The following is a 15151-nucleotide window of genomic DNA, read 5'->3' as shown; positions in this document are numbered from 1 at the left end:
TGCTTCCTGCGTAACACTGAGTATAAAGTAAGATTGGAACAAAAAGGTGATATTGACGAGGGAGGGCAACTTTCAGGTTAGGATATAACTTCCGGAATTTAATATTTCAGAGAGGATAATTTGGGGAATAAAATTACAATACTAATGGGAAACTTAGTTACAAATCCTGGGCTGTTCAAATGCCTGGATCCAGGGGCCATTTGCATGATTGTAAACAGGGGGAGATAAACAGCTAATGAGAGCGGACAGCTAGGAATATTGAACATTGACAAGTCCTGCTATCCAACAATATCTGCCCAACCAGACCTGAATCATGGTCTTGAGACAGGTTAGGAAGGAATGGGGAAACTGTGATATTAAAGGTAATTAATATCCTATATTTTGCAGACAAGACTTCCCTCTGTAATCAGTATGACATCAGTATAACAGAAGAGAGTCAATTGCGGAACAGAAGGAGGCCACTTAATCCATTGAGGCTAAATATATATATCACCATCTAAAATGGAGAAGCTGGTGTTGCAAATAAAATAATTAGAGTGTTGACAATATGCATGATATTTTTTAAATAATAAGCAAAAGATATGAAATGATTCATTACAGCACACTTCTACTGATTGGTGCACTAATGGAAGATTCAATGGGCGGCACAGTAGCACAGTGCTTAGCACTGCTGCTTCACAGCGCCAGGGACCTGGGTTCGTTTCCCGAATTGGATCACTGTCTGTGGCGGAGTCTGCACATTCTCCCTGTGTCTGTGTGGGTTTCCTCCGGTTGCTCTGGTTTCCTCCCACAAGTCCCGAAAGACGTGCTTGTCTGGTGAATTGGACATTCTGAATTCTCGCTCAGTGTACCTGAACAGCAGTGTGGCGACTAGGGGCTTTTCACAGTAACTTCATTGCAGTGTTAATGTAAGCATACTTGTGACACTAATAAAGATTATTATTACTAATTGAACCTGAGAAAGTGACTGGAGACTAAGGTAGAGGCAAGAAACTGATACCACCAAATGGGGTAGTCCCATTGATCATAGGTGAATGTTTGGAGAGTCTAAACCTAAGATCTGGGAGAAGGCGTGGAGTGTGCCCAACAGTAAAGAAGGTGGCTAAGTAAGGAAACTGGGCTAACTGAAGTGATTGATTATGGACAAATCCAATTCTTCAAAAATGCTGCACTGAAGATAATAGGCGACATGCTCAAGTCCTGGAGTGGGGATTGAACCTACAACCTACTGAGAGGCAAGAATAACTATCAACCAAGCCAAGCAAATGCTTGCTAGCAGCCATGAACAGTAATCACTAATAGTTGGTAATGGTCAATAATAACTGTTAACTGTAAAATCCAGCATGGAGCACACGGATCTGGCTTGAATATTTTCCCCGTGTGGCTCAAGGTGTATGAGCTCTCCCACTAACTATGGGACTATTACCATGTGTGTATAAGGTCAGCCAGAAAGGGACCGACCGACAGAGAGAGAGAGAGCCCGGTAAAGTCTGACCAGGCCCCTTTGTACATAATACGTGTTATAAATAAACATCTTCTTAATGTTACTCACCTGACTCCTTTTCACCTTTATTAAACTAACAATCAATAAAAGTCAACATGGTCATAAATAGTTAGTAAAACTTAACAACTGCCAATAACAGTATTGCTAATGGTCAACAATAGTCAGCGATGGACAGTAACCCAATAATTATATCAGCAGCAGTTAATAACACAAAGAGTAACAATAAACAAATATGGATGATATCAGTCAGATTGGGCAGCAGCATAGCAAACAGCATTCTGATATATCTAGCTGCAATCAACATGAGTACAAGACCAGTGACATTACCAGGAGCACAACCAATGTTACGCTCATGTTAACAGCTGGCAACATAGCTAACTTGACAATGGTCCACATCACTTTATGTTCTTAAATAATATAAGGTTGAAAATTACAATGTGACATCATCACCACTAAATTATAGTAAAGGCTAATGGAATGTTAGCCTTTCTAAAGAGATGCCAGGGCATGGAATGCCCTGCCTGCAACAGTAGTGGACTCACCAACATTAAGGGCATTTAAGTGATCATTGGATAAACATATGGATGATAATAGTGTAGATGGGCTTTAGAGTGGTTTCACAGATTGGCACAACATCGAGGGCAGAAGGGCCTGTACTGCGCTGTAATGTTCTATGTTCTATGTTCTATATAAAGGAGGGGAGATTCTCCACCAGGTTTGCAAAGCTCTGGTTAGACCACAGAGTTGGAACCAACAATTCTACGGACACGTGCTTGTAGGATTAGAATAGCGGTTTTAATATATACTCACAACAGAGCCAGCCTGTTAGCCATTGAACTTTCGGTGAACTGGCCGGCTGACCATGTGGTCTTTATACAGCAGCTCCAGGGGGAGGAGTCCTGGGCGGAGCCAAGGGAGAAGCCCAGTACAATTCTCGAGCATCCTCAGAGCTACTCCCCCTGGTGGTCATGTAGTGCAACTGCACTTACAATATAGACACATGTATATATACAGATTATAATCCGGTGTGAATCACATTCACCACACACATCTAGAGTAATGCAGACCATTCTGAGCATTGGATCTCTGGGAGGGATAGTTTGTTCTTGGTCAGAGCGCAGCGCAGATTCACCAGAATGTTACCTGGCCTCCAAAAGTTAGATCAAGAGGAGCGATTACATAAAAAGGCCAATATTCCCTAGAATATAAAGGTGAAGGGGTGATTTGGTTGAAGATTTTAGGATTTTGAAATGGATGGAAAATAAACTTTGTTTGCTGGTTGGGGGCATGTCCGATTTTAAAATCTGAGAATCAGAAGTCACGAAACTCTTTGTGCAAAGTGAGGTCAAAGTGGATTTGGATTGGATTTGCTTTATTGTCCCGGGTACCGAGGTACAATGAAAAGTATTGTTCTGCGTACAGTGTGGAGCTCCCTCTGCCAATAAGCAGATGACACTAGTTCGGTTAATAATGTTCAATCTGTGATTGGTGGAGTTTTGACATACCAGGGCTATAAAGAGAGGAGGAACCAAGACGGGTGGATGGAATTAAGTTTCAGATCAGCCGTGATCGCATTCAATCTCCGAGCAAGCTCGAAGGGCTGAATGGCCCACGATCCTGTAACACTTGCAGCGTTCATAATGTTGCCCAATGCCCACTTGCTGGCAATATCAGGGATACAATTAGTACCAGTACCACCTTCAGTGACAATCTGGCGAAGATTTAATTTTTAAAATCCAGATATACGTAGAGGAAGTACCTGGTTGTAATGTTTCTCACAATATGCCAGTCCTTTCCGCTCAAAGTGATGATGTCCCAGAAATGGTTTCTCACATTTCGCACAAACAAAATGCTGTAAGCGATAAAACAGAGTCAAAATCATTAAATGAGGCAGGATTTTATATATAGCCACTCTCACAATGTTAGTGTCACTGGCTGGGCCAGCATTTGTAGCCCATCCCCGCCGTCTTCTTGAACAGCTGCGGCCCATGTGGTGTGGACACACTCACAGTGCTGTGAGGGAGGGAGTCCCAGGGGCAGTGTAGGAACGCCGATCTAGATCCAAGTCAGGATGGTAAGTGATGTGAAGGTGATGGTATTCCCTAAAGCCGGCTGACATTTTCCTTCTTAGTGGTGGAGATTGTGGCTTTTGCAGACAATTGTTGAACGTGCCTTAGGCCTCAACAGGAAAATCTCGGGACCCTCAGGCAGCGATGTCTACTGTTATCTGGGACTTGGCACTTCCTTCTCATCTTGGACGACTGCTCTTTCCCAGCCTGCCACGTGGCAGGAACCAAGGAGATCAGTAAATTTTCCTTCTTTCCGCTCCAGTCACTTCACTTCCATGTGGAAGAAAGGGCAGTAATGGCCCAGCAATCCCTCATTGGGAGGAGAGTATCTGGAACTGGCTGACGCTCCCTAATGGCTCAGTTTTTCCTTCTTTAGGCCTAAAGAAGGTCTTCCTCCCCACAACATGAGGACGATGCACACAAAGCACTCAATATGGCTCCAGATCAAGAAAAATACTACCAAGTAGGGAGGCACAGTATTGTAAGGGCTGCAGCAATGCTCTGTTTTCCCTTCTAACCCAGTGAGCTGCATTACAGCTCTAAGCTCAGCCTACAAACAATTGGATCTCCAGAAGGAGACGGGTTAGTAGCAGCTTCTTGAGTAAGTGTCACCTTGTCGCTATCCCCCCCCCCCCCCCCCCCCCCCCCCCCCACAATGAATGGACCACCCAGCCCTAGGTATCCCTTTTCCATTCTTTATTTAAAAATTTGAATTAAAATATTCCCAATTAAGGGGAAAGTTTAGTGTGGCCAATCCACCTACCCTGCACATCTTTGGGTTGTGGGGGTGAGACCCACGCAGGCATGGGGAGAACGTGCAAACTCCACACAGACAGTGATCCAGGACTGGGATCGAACCCAGGTCCTCAGCGCCATGAATCCCTATTCAATTCTATTCAGTATCTGCAATAAATAGGTCCAGAATTTCCTCGGAGCTGATCCCACTTCCCTGCCAAATATTTGCTGGAAGTGCGTCGTAGACCTGGCCATATGTGCTACAGGTACGGAATGAACAGCTGTGGGGAGGAGGCTGTTCACGCTGGGGAGTATCCCAAATGGACTATCCCATGATGGGTTGAATGGCTTTTGTTTGCTCCAGTGCTTCTGAGGTTTGTCAGGCCCTCCTTCACACTGTGCCTCAGTGCTCGACACACTTGCCTCTTCTGAAACTGTGCTAGGTTTAAGGTGGAAAGTTGCTTCAGAATATTTTTCAGAGTCCTTCTGGGAAAACTTTCCTTTTACCAATTGTTGGTTCATTATTGATCTCGGAAGATTCCCAGTGTGATTAACACTCTGGCCAAAAGCAGCGAGTTATTTCACTTGGTGTAAGCTGCCTACATGGACAACAAATACCTCAGCAACCTGTCCTTATACAGCATCTGCAGCATGGGCTTTCACAGGAGCGTTATTAGACTAAATCAAGCAATGTAGCATTTTGGAATTAATGTAAAATGTTTGGTTGAAAAGGTAGATTTTAAAAACTGTCTGATAGGGAGAAAGAGTTGGAGTCAGAGACGTTCAGGGAGAGAAGTCCAGAGTCTAGGACCGAGGCAGCTAAAGGTACATTCACCAATGTTGGGGCATTAAAGTCTGGGGTACTTTTTTAAATATAAATTTAGAATACCCAGTTCATTTTTTCCAATTAAGGGACAATTTAGTATGGCCAATCCATCTAGCCTGCACATCTTTGGATTGTGGGGGTGAAACCCACGCAAACACAGGGAGAATGTGCAAACTCCACATGGACAGTGACCCAGAGCCGGGATCGAACCTGGGACCTCAGCGCCGTGAGGCAGCAATACTAACCACACATTGGTTACACTCCCTAACAGCTCAGATTTTCCTGCTTTAGGCCTAAAGAGAGTCTTCCTCCCCAATGTCTGGGGTACTTAAGAGGACAAAATTAGAAGGCTGTAAGATCTGGTAGAGATTACAGTGATAGGGGGTGACGAAGCCTGGAGGGATTTGAAAAGAAAGCTATAAATTTTAAAATGGAGGCACTGCCCGATGGGAGGACAGTACAGATAAGTAAACAAAGAGTGATGGGTGATTGGGACTTGGTACAATTAGAATAATAGGGATCAGAGATTTGGATGGACTCAAATTTCGGGAAGGTCGACAATGGGAGGGGGGGCAAGAATGGATTGGAATCCAGAAGTAACAAGGATAAGGACGTTTGCTCCAGCAACAGAGGAGCTGAGACAGGGCAGACATTACAGAAATAATAATAATCTTTATTGGCACAAGTAGGCTTACACTGCAATGAAGTTATTGTGAAAAGCCCCTAGTCACCACATTCCGGCGCCTGTTCGGGTACACTGAGGGAGAATTCAGAATGTCCAAATTACCTAACAGCGCGTCTTTCGGGACTTGTGGGAAGAAACCGGAGCATCCGCAGGAAACCCCCGCAGCAACGGGGAGAACGTGCAGACACCGCACCGACAGTGACTGAAGTCGGGAATCGAACCTGGGACCCTGGAGCTGTGAAGCAACAGTGCTAACCACTGCGCTGCCGACGTAGGTAGATAGTGATGGTAGTGATGGTGCAGAAACTCATCTGAGGGCCAATAGGAAAGTCTGATTCAGCTTGAGACAAGGAGAGGGATAGAGTCGCTCACTCGCCAAAGCCTTAACCTCTTCTATTCTCTGGTGATTCCTTTCATTTTTAAACATTCTTTTCATGGGATGTGTGTGTCACTGGCAAAGTCGGCATTGGTTCCCCATCCCTAATTGTCCTTTAACTGCTTACCTTGCTGGGCCATTTCAGAGGGCATTGAAGTGTCAACCACATTGTTGTGAGTCTGGAGTCACATGTCGGCCAGATCAGGTAAAGATGACAGGTTTCCTTCCTTAAAGGGACATTAGTGAATCAGATGGGTTTTTCTGACAGTTGATGGTAATTGTCATGGTGACTATTATTGAGACTGGCCGGGCTTTATAATTCTAGATTTATTAACTGAATTCAGATTTGACCAGCTGCCATGGTGGGATTTGAGTCCACGGTCCCCTGATCATTAGCCTGGTCACCTGGATCACCATCCCAGCGATGACACCCTCGCCCCTAAATTGTGCTCAGGTGGGTTCCTGGAGTTCACTGGCACCATTTGATATCGAACACTCACCTCAACATGCCACTGTTTCCCCAAGGCATTCACCACTCGCCCCTCAATAGGCCGACGACATGCTCCGCAGATCGGGATCCCCATTTTATCATGGCAGGGGAGGCAGTAGAGTTCCCCCTTCAGCTCTCGAGCTTCCGCTGTCAGTTCCTTCCTGGAAATCGCCAACACCAACAGCTTTAAACTTCTAATGTCTATATTTCCTGTTTAGAAATCATGGCATGAAGGGCCAATCGAGCAACTTGTGACTCAGTATTGCTAGTACAACGATAAACTGGACTGGAGAGTAGAGAATGGGGGGGGGGGGGGGGGGGGGGGGGGTTGGGTAGGGCAGGCCAAATGGGGAGTCAGAAAATAGATATGATTTTAAGTAGAATTACTAATAGATCAAGATTTCAGGGAACAATTAGCGCGGTCCTGTACGTACAACAGGAAGGGAACGGATCTTTTCATCAACTTAACCAGCATGGATACTGGATGTAATTAATAACCGAGGGGTGGCAGCTCTGAGCCACAGTGATGTTTTTTTCTTTATTCTTGCACGGAATAGGGGCAGCACGGTGGCGCAGTGGGTTAGCCCTGCAGCCTCACGGCGCCGAGGTCCCAGGTTCGATCCCGGCTCTGGGTCACTGTCTGTGTGGAGTTTGCACATTCTCCCCGTGTTTGCGTGGGTTTCGCCCCCACAACCCAAAGATGTGCAGGCTAGGTGGATTGGCCATGCTAAATTGCCCCTTAATTGGAAAAAAATAATTGGATACTCTAAATTTAAAAAAAAAAAAAAAAAAAAAATTCTTGCACGGAATGTGGGTGCTGTTGGCTCGGCCAGCATTTATTACCCATCCCTAATTGTCCTTGAGAAGGTGGTGGTGAGCTGCCTTCTTAAACCACTGCAGTCCACGTGGCCGTGCTGTGCCTGTGCATCCGTTGCCCTTGCATTTCTAAGTGGCACAGGCCAGAGGTTCAGAAAGTGCTGCCGAAGGAGCCTTGGTGAGTTGCTGCACTGCATCTTGTAGATGGTACACACGGCTGCTGCTGTGCACAGGTGTTGGAGGGAGCGGCTGCTGGAGGTGTTGGATCGGATGTTGGACAAGCGGGCTGCTTTGACCTGGATGAGCTTCTTGGGACTGCACCCATCCAAGCAAGTGGAGAGATGGTGGGCAGGCGTTGGGAGGTGCTATAAACATCCCAGCTTCCGTCCTGCTCTTGTAGCCATGGTATTTATATAACATAAGAACATAAGAACTAGGAGCAGGAGTAGGCCATCTGGCCCCTCGAGCCTGCTCCGCCATTCAATTAGATCATGGCTGATCTTTTGTGGACTCAGCTCCACTTTCCGGCCCGAACACCATAACCCTTAATCCCTTTATTCTTCAAAAAACTATCTATCTTTATCTTAAAAACATTTAATGAAGGAGCCTCAACTGCTTCACTGGGCAAGGAATTCCATAGATTCACAACCCTTTGGGTGAAGAAGTTCCTCCTAAACTCAGTCCTAAATCTACTTCCCCTTATTTTGAGGCTACGTCCCCTAGTTCTGCTTTCACCCGCCAGTGGAAACAACCTGCCCGCATCTATCCTATCTATTCCCTTCATAATTTTAAATGTTTCGATAAGATCCCCCCTCATCCTTCTAAATTCCAATGAGTACAGTCCCAGTCTACTCAACCTCTCCTCATAATCCAACCCCTTCAGCTCTGGGATTAACCTAGTGAATCTCCTCTGCACACCCTCCAGCGCCAGTACGTCCTTTCTCAATATGGCAATTCTTATGTGGCTGGTCCAGTTCAGTTTCTGGTCAACGATAACCCCAGGTCGTTGATGGTGGGGGACTCAGCGATGGTAATGTCAGTGACTGTCAAGGGGAGATAAGTAGATTCACTCTTGTGGGAGATGATCACTGTCTGGCTCTTGAACCACAATGTTATAGAACAGTACAGCACAGAACAGGCCCTTCGGCCCACAATGTTGTGCCGAGCCATGATCACCCTACTCAAACCCACGCATCCACCTTATACCCGTAACCCAACAACCCCCCCCTTTAACCTTACTTTTTATTAGGACACTACGGGCAATTTAGCATGGCCAATCCACCTAACCGCACATCTTTGGACTGTGGGAGGAAACCGGAGCACCCGGAGGAAACCCACGCACACACGGGAGGACGTGCAGACTCCACACAGACAGTGACCCAGCCAGGAATCGAACCTGGGACCCTGGAGCTGTGAAGCATGTATGCTAACCACCATGCTGCCCAGTTTCATGAGGAGCAATAATTGGTGCGTATTCTAAATTTCACAGTCAATAGACACTCTTACATAATGATTGAGTTGTTATTCTAACTCACCCACAGTGCGTACAGTTGAAATGATCAGCATGATAAGCATCACTTTTATACATCAGTGGCAGTTCGTCAATGATGAGGTGACACTTCTGACAGATATACTGGCCAAGATGCTTTGCTTTCTCTTGGTTGTGGCATGGTCTGCAGAGATGCCTGTGGGTGAATGAATATATCAGGGTGTTGCATTGCTCAAAAGACAAAACATGTATTCCTGTGTTTCACACGAGATACTAATACACGTCTGTTCACAGACACACCTATTCTCTATAAATATATGCATGATTTAAATTTAAACATTCATATAATTCTCTTTGCCTGAAAATTACTACTATATTAGTGAATTAATGTTTTTTTTAATAAATATTTTTATTGTTTTTTTTGAGCAAGGTATAATTACCGTTCTGTACACAGAATAAGAAACACATATATATATACACACATTTAGAGGAGAAGGGCACACCCCAACATTAAAAAAAATACAATAACATATGAAATGGAATAACTGGTGGGGTATTGCGCACCAGCTCGACAGCGGCATCTCTGTACATCTGGCAAAATTACCCAGCCCACAGATGTAGGCGACTGCCTGCGGGGGGGGGGGGCGGGGACTGGGGGGGCAAAAACACCTTTGGGTGCCGGGGGAAAAATCACAGCGTGCGATATTTGGCTGTGCTGTGTGCTGCTGTCGCCCGCCCTTCCCGGATGGGTCTCACTGCTGTCCCATGTTCGCCTCCGCTTCTGCTGCTCGTGAATTAATGTTTAATGAGTTTGTATAGCCGTCCGATTGTCAAATTAACCTTCAAAGGAATGGAATGTCATAGGCTGCACGTTTCTATCCATTAATATCCCCAATGGTAGGACTCGATTCGTATGTAAACAGGCATGCATTCCATAAACACGCATAAATGTACACACCCACATAGACACACATACACACGCACAGCACACGCACAGCACACACAGACAGACACGCGCACTCACACACACATACATACTGTTGCTCTTTATGATATGATGTTATGTCCCAACAGCGGCGCCAATACTGTGGGTATTTCTATTTATCTCGGTGAACCACAAGCCTTCCCTTATATCGGTCAAATGACCACACAACCAGTTAGTCAGTTCAAAAGATGGTTTATTTACACGCACGAGGATTACTTCGACATGCAAACACAACATCTACTACGAGTTAAACCACACCTATCAGCTACAATAACCTATATTTAACTTCAGGGCAACCGGCACTGTGCAAATGGATAAGGCCTTTATCTTGATTTCACGTGGCTGGTTCAAAGAAGTGGCTCTGTCTCTGCTGGGCTCATCCATCAGGTAGCGATCGTTGGTCTTGAACTTGGCTGTCTGGTCGTTATGCTGCAGTTGGGCTGGCACAGGCCGGATTCAAAAGAGGCAGAACACATGGCTGTGTTCCCTTTTATCCCTCTGGGATTTTGTGCTCTTTGGGGCGGACCCTAATCTTGGATCCAATAATTCGACATGGCTCTGATCACTGCCTTCGATTTCGGCCAATAAAGGGGTGGGTGCCTTGGTGGCTGGGCGGGTCCTTAGCGGTCATTTAACTTAGCAGTTGGGCTCTCTGAGTAAAGGGAGTGGCGCCGATTAGTCTGTGACTGTACCGGTTTCTTGATTGGAGCCCTATTGTTCTGGGGAACGGGCCATTAAAATGCAAACGAGCGGAGGTTTCGATCAGGTCTAGCTACCTGCTTTTCAAATACACAGAAGCTCTGTATCTGTCTGAGTCCTGCCATATTCCCATGGTCCTTTGCAGGTGGCAATACACACACACAAACACATGCACACAGGTTCTGACACACACAAACACAAATAAACAGGCACACACACAAATATATACCGGTACAGACACATACACACGCAAACAATGCAGATACACATAGACATGCAAACAGGTGCAGACACATACACACCAACACACCCACCCACCAGCACACACATACCAGCACACATACACAGACCAGCATGCACACACACGCACACACACACACCAGCGCACACACACACACCCACCAGCACACGCCCACCCACCTGCACACACATAGCACACACACACACACACTAGCACACACACACACCAGCGCACACCAGCATACACACATCAACCAGCAACATCATTCACCACAAACACACACACTCCAGCACCCACAAGCAGCAGCATACGGACACATCCACCAGCACAAACGCACACACATATCAGCACACACACCAGCAGGCCTACACACATCAGCAGACACGCACACACCAGCAGAACGCACACACCAACACACACACACAAGCAAGCACACATACACACCAACACACACACAAATCCATCAGTGCGCACAAACACATGCACATCACCACACACGTACCAGCACATTAATACACACACACCAGGATACACACACCAACAGACTCACACCAGCGTGCGCACACATACATACACCAGCATACACACCCACACATGCCTGCACTGTCAGTGTGTAAAACTGTAAATACATTTGTCCAATTATTCGGTAGAAAGAACTTTGTGGCTGTTTGCACCTCTGGATAATTCACTGAAAGATAGGTCCATCCTCTTGTCCCTTCCCCCATTTCTTTTCCTAATCCATAGATTTATCCATATCCCTTTAAAAAAGCTATTGTGGGTTGTGCTCCCCTCAGTATTTACTTAACATAACAATCCCCTGCATCTCCGAACTGCATCATACATGTACAGACCCGCCCACTGCTGCATTCCCAAATGTAAACAGCCAAACTCCATTAATGCATAGAACCACACCCAGCTGCACACAGTCAATAATCTCGAGTTAACTCTCTTTCCTCCTCATCACAGAGCACAAGCAGATATCGGTTAATATTCAGGGAAAGACGATTTATGTGGGAACACATATTGAGGTTGAGCGTCGATACCTTAGACAAGAAAATATCACTTTAAAACAAATTTACGCCACTGATCTTTGTACTGAGATTTAATTTAAGATCAGACACTGGTCATTTTCCAGATGGGGGCCCCATCCATTTTTCCTGTATGAAATCTAAAGGGACATGAAGTCATGTACCATGCCTTTAAAATAAACATTTTGAAAAAAAAAATCATCCCACATCTTCATATCAGCACAATTAATTTACCATACCAACGTCCAGGCTCCATGATGCACAGTCAGTCTGGGTGTGGTTACATTTCCAAATTTGCCCTCCCAATTTGTGAATGATAATACCAATGCTCGGAGCCCAATCTACCTCCAAACTATCTGGATTGACCCTATCTCGATCTGCTGGGCCATTCCAAAAAATTACTCTGAGGGTGTGACGCCCGAATCTACAGAAATCCATCTGCTTCCAATCTATATGGATTGCGTGGAACCTCAATCCACAGAAATCTTTATAAAGCGAGAGAAATCACCAACCTTCCACAGCACAATTCAATATTGCAGAGATAAACCTGCCTTTACTATTTCCAAAACAAAAGGATCGACTAACCCCACAATTTACAGCAATTCATCAGCTTTGTATCTTTAGAGATCCATTTCTCCAATCCATTCCTCCAGTTCCATTCTGTTAGGATTGGGCTGCATTAGATCGGCAAATATCATTCTACATGTAACCCGTCGAGCTCAACAAACTTCACAATGTGAAGGATCTCTGTACCATCAGTTCATAAGAAACAATTTTTTTCACTCCTTTAAGGGATGTGGGAGTCGATGGTGAGGCCACCATTTGGCTGGTTTAGCTCACTCGGCTAAATCGCTGGCTTTTAAAGCAGACCAAGCAGGCCAGCAGCACGGTTCGATTCCCGTACCAGCCTCCCCGAACAGGCGCCGGAACGTGGCGACTAGGGGCTTTTCACAGTAACTTCATTGAAGCCTACTCGTGACAATAAGCGATTTTCATTTCATTTTTCATTTATTGCCCATCCCTAATCGTCCTTGAGAAGATGATGGCGAGCTGCCTCTTGAACTGCTGCAGTCCATATGGTGTAGGTACCTCCACTGTGCTGTTAGGGAGGGAGTTCCAGGATTTTGCCCCAGCGACAGTGAAGGGACAGCGATATAGTCAGGGTGGTGAGTGACTTGGGGGGAAACTTGCAGGTGGTGGTGTTCCCAGGTATCTGCTATCCTTGACTCCTAGATGGTAGTGGTCATGGGATTGGAAGGTACTGTCCAACTTGATGAGTTCCTGCAGTGCATCTTGTAGATGGTACACACGGCTGCTACCTTGCGTCGGTGGTCGGGGGAGTGAATGTTTGGGGAAGGGGTGCCAATCAAATGGGCTGTTTCGCCCTTGATAGCATCAAGTTTCTTGATCCTGAGGGTTGTTGGATCTGTCCTCATCCAGGTAAGTGGAGAGTAATCCATTATACTTGTGCCTTTTAGGTGATGGACAGGTTTTGGGAGACAGAAGTGAGTTACACATGCAGGATTCCTAGCTTCTGAAATGCTCTTGTAGCCACAATGTTAATATGACCAGTCCAGTTCAGTTTCTCGTAAATGTTAACCCCAGGCAGCGCCGGCCCTAGGGTTGCTGGCGCCCCGGGCAAGCTGAACTTCGGCGCCCTTCGGGGGGGGGGGGGGGGGGGGGGGGGGGCCGAGGGGGGGGGGGCTAAGGCAGGGGGGGTGGGGCCGAGGCGGGGGGGCGGGGCCGAGGCGGGGGGGGGGGCGAGGCGGGGGGGGGGGGGGGGGCGAGGCGGGGGGGGGGGGGGTGGGGGGGGGGGGGCCGAGGCGGGGGGGGGGGGCGAGGCGGGGGGGGGGGGGGGCGGGGCCGAGGCAGGGGTTAGATAGAGGAAAGGAACTAAATTGCACTTTAACCAGTCCTTTTTTTTTTTTTTTTTTTATAAATTTAGATTACCCAATTATTTTTTCCAATTAAGGGGCAATTTAGTGTGGCCAATCCACCTACCCTGCACATTTTTTTGGGTTGTGGGGGCTAAACCCACGCAGACACGGGGAGAATGTGCAAACTCCACACGGACAGTGACCCAGAGCCGGGATCGAACCTGGGACCTCAGCGCCGTGAGGCGGTTGTGCTAACCACTAGGCCACCGTGCTGCCCCACTTTAACCAGTCCTATCAGCTCCTCATGCACAGTTCATCCCAACTGATCCTAACCCTCCCACAATACAATGACTGGCCCCTCCACCAATTACACTTACTGGTCCTAGACACCAAACACCACCCCTCCTACCCTTACACTGACTCTTACCCCTTTAAGCTGATCCTCTCCACATTACACTGACCCCATCTCATCGTTAATGATCACCTCCTGCCATGTTATTGAGCCCCTTCTTCAACACTCCGACCCAGACACCCTGCCAACCACCCCAGCCTCAATTAACTGACCTGATCCCAGATTCTTCCTGATAGACTGACCAGATCCCAGGACATCCACGCCACTTGATTCTCACTCTTTGTGCAGATTTCCTGACCACCCACAGAACACATTAGGTGTTTGGGTGAGTGTTGAAACGGGACTCCGTACCTCGCACACACTGTGCAGATCTTCAATGAATATCTTCATTCTCAGCGGGGGGGGGGGGGCCGAGGCGGCAGGGGGGGGGCGGGACCGAGGCGGCGGGGGGGGCGGGCCCGAGGGCGGACGGAAGGGGGGGCGGGCGGACGGAAGGGGGGGGGCGGGCGGACGGAAGGAGGGGGCGGGCAGACGGAAGGGGGAGGGCGGGCGGACGGAAGGGGGGGGCGGGCGGACGGAAGGGGGGGGGCGGGCGGACGGAAGGGGGGGGCGGGCGGATGGAAGGGGGGGGGCGGGCGGGCGGGGGGGTCGCCCTGGGGGAGGGCGGCCACCACGCATGCGCTGGTTGGCACCGGCCCAACTGCGCATACGCGGGACCCGAGTCTCTGGCGCCCCCTAACACATGGCGCCCCGGGCGTTGATAGTGGGGAACTCAGCGATGGTAATGCCATTGACTGTCAAAGGGCGATGGTTAGATCCTCTCTTGTTGGAGATGGTCATTGCCTGGAACCTGTGTGCTTTGAATTTTATCTGGACCTGGATATTGTCCAAGTCTTGCTGTCTTTGGACATGGACTGCTTCATTATCTGAGAAGTCACGAATGGTGCTGAACACTGTGCAAACATCAGTGAACATGCAA

The 15151-nt window shown here is 47.5% G+C and overlaps 1 protein-coding gene across 1 annotated transcript in view; it reads right to left on the bottom strand.

The window, feature by feature from the left end:
* Positions 1-15151, bottom strand: part of LOC119976215 (LIM and senescent cell antigen-like-containing domain protein 2) — a 129549-nt gene that overhangs the window by 6049 nt on the left and 108349 nt on the right. The window contains exons 5-7 of the mRNA XM_038816533.1: positions 9037-9186; positions 6696-6846; positions 3264-3356 (exon numbers count right to left, since the gene is read on the bottom strand). Of these exons, the coding sequence (XP_038672461.1) occupies positions 3264-3356; positions 6696-6846; positions 9037-9186 (394 nt within the window). The remainder of the gene's footprint in view (positions 1-3263; positions 3357-6695; positions 6847-9036; positions 9187-15151) is intronic.

This window comes from Scyliorhinus canicula, chromosome 13 (assembly GCF_902713615.1).
Source record: "Scyliorhinus canicula chromosome 13, sScyCan1.1, whole genome shotgun sequence".
NCBI classification, from domain to species: Eukaryota; Metazoa; Chordata; class Chondrichthyes; order Carcharhiniformes; family Scyliorhinidae; genus Scyliorhinus; species Scyliorhinus canicula.
This window is presented reverse-complemented; position numbering and strand designations above follow the sequence as displayed.